Below are 7,500 nucleotides of genomic sequence, written 5' to 3' on the forward strand. Positions count from 1 at the left end.
TGCTACTGCTGCTGCTACTACAATAATAATAATAATAATAATAATAATAATAATAATAATAATAATAATAATAATAATGATAATTACAATGATAATAACATTAATAACAATAATAATAATAATAATAATAATAATAATAATAATAATAATAATAATAATAATGATAATAACAATGATAATAACAATAATAATAATAATAATAATAATAATAATAATAATAATAATGATAATAATAATGATAATAACAATAATAATAACAATAATAATAACAATAATAATTACAATAATAATTACAATAATAATAACAATAATAATAACAATAATAATAACAATAATAATAACAATAATAATAATAATATCAAGAACAAGAACATCAACAACAGAAACAATAATAGTAATCAAAAGTATAACAATATGATTTTACACAAAATCAACTTGCTTCCAATAACCGTTTATCATACCTGCTGTTGCCGAAGGGCTTCTGTGATCTGTTCTGGCTTGGGTGAAGGTCCCAAATTGAGATTTCCTAACTGGCCTGATAATGCTAAGTTGACCATTTTCCATAATTCTTCATTCTGCTTGTGAACCTTGTTATATTGACTTTCCTGTGGGAAAAGTTAAGAAAAAGTTATGAAAAAGGTAGAAACTGTGCTCAATATTTTATTACCATCCCTCCATTATCAAAGTATAAAAAATGTAGTTCCACAGATAGGTAGATAAAAACTCTTAGGAAACTTACCATTTCTGTACTCTTTATCTGCAGTTTCTTAATTTCCTCTTGTAGCCTATCCTCGGTCTGTTTCAAAAGTTTGCGGCTTTCTTCATCCTGCGTCCTCTCCAGGGCTGTTGCAGTCTCCTCCATCTCTTCTATCTTTTTCAGTGTATCCTATCAAAGAGGGGAACAAAGTTTACCTACAGACCAACAGACTGACTGACTGACTGTCTGAGCAAGAGACATAGATATACAGTATATTTATTTGTATTTTCCTCGTTTTCCTTCTTTCAGCCATTCCTTAACCCATTGACAACGAGTGTAGAAAACTAAAAAAAAACTCAACACTCTGGCGAACCATGGCAACGTGCTGAATTTGAGAGCGTGAATTCGGTATATCAAGCCGAATCACTGCCTTGGAGCGCTTTGGCGCGCCGCCGCGGCGGACAGCCGCACACCACATTTCGAGCGTATTGTTATGACGCCTATAGGCGTGACCCGTCGGGAAGGGGTTAACTTAATGCAACCAGGCATTAACATATAGTTTATGGTCAAGTTTTTGATAAAAGCCCAGGGAGTAAGGTTGTCGTGATGCTTTGTGTGGCCTTGACAACATTCTTCACTAAAAAGTGTTGAAAGAACATGCAAAATGGATCTTAATACAGAAGTATAGCCCAGTAAGGTTGTCATAAATTTGTAAATGAAGCCTTCTAAAATGAAGATGCATAGCCAAAAACTGAAATCACTAAATTATGACCTCAGAGAAAGCCACTCAGGAACAGCAAGTCCATATTTTAGTTAACTCTTTGGGTTTTAGACAGTTAAAACTGACATATCAAATGCAAAAAAATCTTTGTAGATCTATGTGACTCTGGGTATTCTGTGCTACTTTATATTACTGGAATACATTGTCCTAGCTTTTCCTTTTTTATTTTCTTCAATAAACCTCCAGACTTTACTATAGTTTTTAATCATTATTGGGCAATCAGTATATAGCTAAAGCTTATATCTATATCAAATACAAAAAAAATAAGTTTTGATTTTTCTAAAAATCCTTGTTTGTAATCACATCTCATATTTTAATAGCTAAAGCAGAAAGAAAAGAGAAAATAAGGCAAGTTAGTTTCTTACATTTCCTTTTATAAAACTTTGAATACATATACAACAGCCTCATCGCATACTTTTTGACATTACTGCAAGATTAAACAAACCTTTATTAAAAAAAAAAAAAGCCAATGCATTTTAAATAGTGTAAACACTCACCTGTTCCACTTTCACAGACTCTTCAAGCAACACCTGTTCTTCTTCCAATTCTTCTTGCTTCCTCCTTAAGCTTTCCAACAAATCCTTGGGCTTGAGTGCTCGACTGGGGATGGAGGGCAGGCTGTCAAATTTGTCTGATGGGATCTGTCTGCTTCTCTGGACATCAAGTGACTTGTTGGAGTCTTTGGTCTCCCAGGTGTTGACATTAGAGCCTATTGCTGCCTTGACAGGGCTATCCTCAGGCTTGGCAAGATTATTAAATACTTGGTTATTGCTGATGTAGGCATCGTTATTGTTCTTGCCATCCATCATCATCTCTTTATCTAGATTAGAAGGTTTTATTTCACGTATGAGACTTGGGGCTGGACCTGGAGTCTTTCCCGGAGCAGTCTGAGGCTTACCGTGTGGACTCGGGGACGGAGTTAATAGGAAGGCATTATCCAGATCTGGATATTCAAAGTTAACTGCAGAAATAAAAAAAGAATAAGCAAACCTGCTGCAGAAAAAGAATAATGGTTTGTAAGAAGTAGGCATTAAACTTAGATTACATGTTGTATACTACATGCTGCTAATCTTTCCCCAATGAAATATTTTCCAACTATATATAATTGGGAAATACAGAAACATACATTCAGTTTATTTTTATGAGTAAGCATACTCTTACACAATTGATTAATATGACAAAACTTGTTTGTGATGTTATTTGATAAAACATAAAATATAAATAAATCAGTCAATTAATAAAACAACTAGTAACAAATAATTATACAAATAAATTTAATACAAATTATATGAAAATCTTACTATTAAACATATACACAACATGACAGTAGTATTTAATACAGCAAATACAACGGAAAACTCACGTGAATCTTGGTCTATCTTTGGGGTGGTGGTTGAGGCTCGTCTCTCCACTGTGGGGTTGGTGGTATGCATTGGATACATGAGACGCCACATGTCATACCCACCTTGTAGCACCCATGGCTGGCTCTTGTACTCTTTGCCTGGATCCCACTGAATTAGAGGAACCTTATTATTTTCTAGCTCCATCTTTTGATTACAGGGAATAGATTTTCTTTGTCAAAGTACCAGCATAATTCTAAACATTTCTATTTACTTTATGGGTCTGAACAGGTCAACTACTGCTCCTAAGTAGGTCCCCCAGAGAATAATAATCTATTCCAAATGGGACTTTGTTAGTTGGTCTCTCAACTTTGAAATGTAGTGATTACAAAGATAATATGTAGTGAAATATGATAGTGAAATGGAGGCAAGTGATAATGACTGACAAACAGGATGATTTAGGGAAATATAGCAATGATGCTTGTGGAAAGAACAGCTTCAGTCTTTTAAAAATTGATGACATCAATGTGTCTTTATTGTAACCGTTTTCCTTCTTATTAGTCTAATAGCAGTTTTGTGATTATGCAAAATAAACTTCAAACTAAATAAGCTTTCACCATAATAGTTGTTTAACCCTTGGGAACTGCAAGTCCTCTACCTTGTTTGCCCCTAGACCCAACCACAAAAGGATCTGATTATTGTTTCAGCAGGCAAATTCTGGTTCCTTGTCATTATAGTGCTCAATTCTACAGACCAGAAAATGTAAATTTCAGTGTCATATATCAAAAGTAGAGAGCATCAATTGAGAATATTTTTTGTTTAAGTTAACCGTCATGTATGAATGAAAATAGGAACAGATTACTATAAACATGTAAAGAAGTTATATATTAATAATAAAAAAATCATAAAACAATGAAATATATATTTAGATGTATTTTCATGTACCTAGACGTACAAACAATAAAAAATATATATACACCTATAAATGACTGCCCGACAATAACAGAATTACCACTTCATACTCACTACATATCCTTCACAAGAAGAAAGAGGCAGGGAACATAACTGCACAATTGGCTAAAAGAGAGTAAGGCCTACAAGGGGATCATGGATAAGGCTGGAGGAAACTTGCCAAATAACACTAGATATAGTTGTTTACAATATGTGTCTCACTGATGACAAAAAGTCACAGGAAAGAAGTCTACCAGTTTTGAAAGACCTCGCACAACTGTGGTGAGTATGTAAAACTTATCATATTACCAAATGAGGATGGAACATCATCCAAACTTTTATACTCTATATAATGTAAAAGATGAATCTGAATAAAACTAGGCCTGTGTACTTTCCTCCCCTGGTTTGTCTGTCCCCCTTAACCCCAAAAGAGGCCTGATTTTTCAAGTTTCCCTAAGGCAAATTTTGATCTCTGATTTTTCAAGAACTTAATTCAGCATACCAGAATAAGTTTATTTAAACATTATATATAAAATAGATCACTGATAATAAGAAGGACAATTGTGGTGAATAAAACTGATTGCACAGGACACCGCAATGATCATATGGAGCTACATAATTTGTATGATTGTTCTTTCTTTAATGTATATGAAGTCTTGTTACTGAAGCACAGGAAGACATAAATTTGTATGTTCTGTGAACTCTCATAATTCTCATGCACTTCCTAACTCAAAAAATTGAGGAAATATCCTCCACTGAATAAAAAAATAAAAAATAAAAAAAAATGTTTTTCTTATATTTGCTAAGCTTTTTCAAAAACATTTTGTCTTTCAACAATAATCTAAGAGTTTGCAAAAGATGCTGTCAGGATAACATCTGTGTCAAAATAATTAGCCAAAAACTTCATCTCATTATCAAAGAGATCCAAAGTAGAAAAAATGCATGTGAAGTACATGAGGCACAGACAGCATTAGGAAGCTTCTGAAACCTGAAAGGGTTAATACATATACCCTATGATATGAATGCAAGTTCTACTGGACATCTTCAATTTTACAAATACTGTGAAAATTACAGCCAAAAGAAATCTGAAACCCAAACATCTCCATGCTATGTCTTATTCTGTATATCAAAACTTCTTATACAGTATGATGATGATAAGCGGTCATCAAAAGATATCTTCTGCTCTCATCAACTTCCATGTTTTTATGTTTAAATAGGTAAATATCACATCATCTCTGATATCTTAGGCAAGATCAAATCCTCTAGATCACCTCATCACCCTCTAATCAACTAATTTTCTCTTACCTTCACCATGGCATCTATGAGGCACCTGAGAGGGGCTGGCAGAGGGGGTTGTTCTGTCACCCAGTCCACAAGTATTAGGAAATCTACTTTGTGACGCAGTGTGACCCAAACGTTCCGTGCACTATCATCTAGCTCACTACCTATTCTTCCAGCTGTTAACCTATTGAAAAAAAGAAAAAAAAGTTTACTTAAAACTTCAAATCAAATCAATAACCATCCATTAACCCCTTGGATCCAGGTGTTTGTAGGCTGGGTGCACACGAACACTCATCTGTGATGTCAAGACTCCTTGTTTCCCCATTGCAATGTTATCTCTTTCGCATAAGCATAAGCATGCTTTTTTCCAATATTCAAAATGTCTATATATATTATTTGATATATTATATCCAGATATTAATAGACTTGCAGACTTCATATCATCTCTTTAGGAGTCCATAACAACAACAAGTAACATTCTGATTATTGTCTTTTTCTCTTTTTTCTTTTCTTAATATTCAATTTCCAGTAATACAACCTAAGCTGCCAGTAATAGCAGACAGAAAGAGAAGCTTAAGAATAGAAAGTACCCTCCCTGGAGTCCGCACTCTTCCATGGCTCATGGACGGTATATTCCACACTCGTTTACCAATAAAATGCCCTCTAAGTCCAATCACACTCTAAGGGCTTTGTACACATGTATTGAATCATTCTTGTCACCTCAGCCTTAAGTCAAAATTCTCATGACAGTATATTCTTATATCCCCTTCCCTTAGCCAAATTTTTCCATGACAGCATGCTGACATGTCCCTCCACTCAGCCAATTATTTTCATGACCTGGTGGTCACATCATCTGGATCCAAGGGGTTAAACAATTGATGCATTTATGCATGAACTGTCCACTGTGGTTTTCTTTACCACATGTGCTTACTCACAAAGGATTCAATTACTAGGCCTTACAATTTACCCTTATCCTTAAATTTTCTTGGAAAATGTTTTCATTTCTATTATCATTGTTTTTAACAAAAAGAATAATGAGAACAATGATAATAATAATAATAATAATAATGATAATGATGACAATTATGATAATCATAATCATAATCATAATCATAATCATAATCATAATCATAATCATAATCATAATCATAATCATAATCATAATCATAATCATAATCATAATCATAATCATAATCATAATCATAATCATAATCATAATCATAATAATAATAATAATAATAATAATAATAATAATATTATTAATATTAATATTAATATTAATATTAATAAATATTAATATTAATATTAATATTAATATTAATAATAATAATAATAATAATAATAATAATAATAATAATAATAATAATAATAATAATAATAATTAATATTAATATAATAATAATAATAATAATAATAATAATAATAATAATAATAATAATAATAATAATAATAATAATAATAATAATAATTATTATTATAATTATTACTTTAATAATAATGATAATTATCTATAACCGTAATTCTTATTGGGAGGAGAGAGAGAAAAAATTACAAAAATAAGATATTACACACCCTGGCTTCAGTATTTCTTCAGGAATATTCATCACATTCAACACCTTCATTTGGGATTCCAGAAAGTCCTCTCTAGGTCTTGCATCAAGGATGAGATAGGAGGAGCACCTTTCCTTTATGAGGGAGTAAAGTTTCTTACATGATATACAACCTTCCTCCACTAGCAACCCTGGAAAATAAATACTCATTAATAACAAAATCCTTCAAACAGGATGAAATTATGCAGTCCATAATCCAAGATAGGGAAATGTTGTACCATTTGATGTAGGTGATGCTGGGGTCTTGGATGTGTCAGTGATCTTCTTTGTTTGCTTTTCCTTATCAGCTTGCTGGTTTTTCTCTGCTGCTTTCTTTTCCTCATCTTGCTTTTTCTGTATTAAGGCACTAGACTTGCTTTCATATCTGTAAGGAATGGAAGCTATGTTGTATTTATGTAGCCATCACAGAAAGATATTTGTATTGCATTTATTATATAATAATAAAATGTCTATATCATCTGGGTTGATATATTTAACATCACTGAAAAATAATCTATGTAATCTGAAATAAAACATGAAGTGATTCTTTAATGGTAAGTTATGAATTACTAAGACTTGATCAAATCAAATCAGTGGATAATGTAATTTCAGTTGAGGTAAAAGTATGTCAGCATGAGACAGAATTTTAACCCCCAACTCAGGGGATGTCTTCTACAACAAGTATGAAATTTGAACCATTACTTTCTAAGGTTTACAGCATTCCCAACAGTGATAGAGATTAGTGTACAACTGTGTAGTACACTCATATAGCTCCTGTTCCTAATTCCCATTATCATTAACTAAAAATTACCAATCAGTTTAGGAAGTTGCACAATAAAAGGAATAAAATAGATAATTAAT

At 32.2% G+C, this 7,500-nt stretch overlaps 1 protein-coding gene across 2 annotated transcripts in view; it reads right to left on the bottom strand.

The window, feature by feature from the left end:
* The window catches only part of LOC125031326 (ubiquitin carboxyl-terminal hydrolase 8-like), a 39,399-nt gene that overhangs the window by 23,445 nt on the left and 8,454 nt on the right, over positions 1-7,500 (bottom strand). For both annotated transcript variants that reach the window (XM_047622026.1, XM_047622027.1), the window contains exons 5-11: positions 6,879-7,024; positions 6,623-6,791; positions 5,075-5,234; positions 2,842-2,989; positions 1,976-2,439; positions 740-886; positions 462-605 (exon numbers count right to left, since the gene is read on the bottom strand). In XM_047622026.1, coding sequence (XP_047477982.1) covers positions 462-605; positions 740-886; positions 1,976-2,439; positions 2,842-2,989; positions 5,075-5,234; positions 6,623-6,791; positions 6,879-7,024 — 1,378 coding nt within the window. The remainder of the gene's footprint in view (positions 1-461; positions 606-739; positions 887-1,975; positions 2,440-2,841; positions 2,990-5,074; positions 5,235-6,622; positions 6,792-6,878; positions 7,025-7,500) is intronic.

This window comes from Penaeus chinensis, chromosome 12 (genome assembly GCF_019202785.1).
Source record: "Penaeus chinensis breed Huanghai No. 1 chromosome 12, ASM1920278v2, whole genome shotgun sequence".
NCBI lineage: Eukaryota > Metazoa > Arthropoda > Malacostraca > Decapoda > Penaeidae > Penaeus > Penaeus chinensis.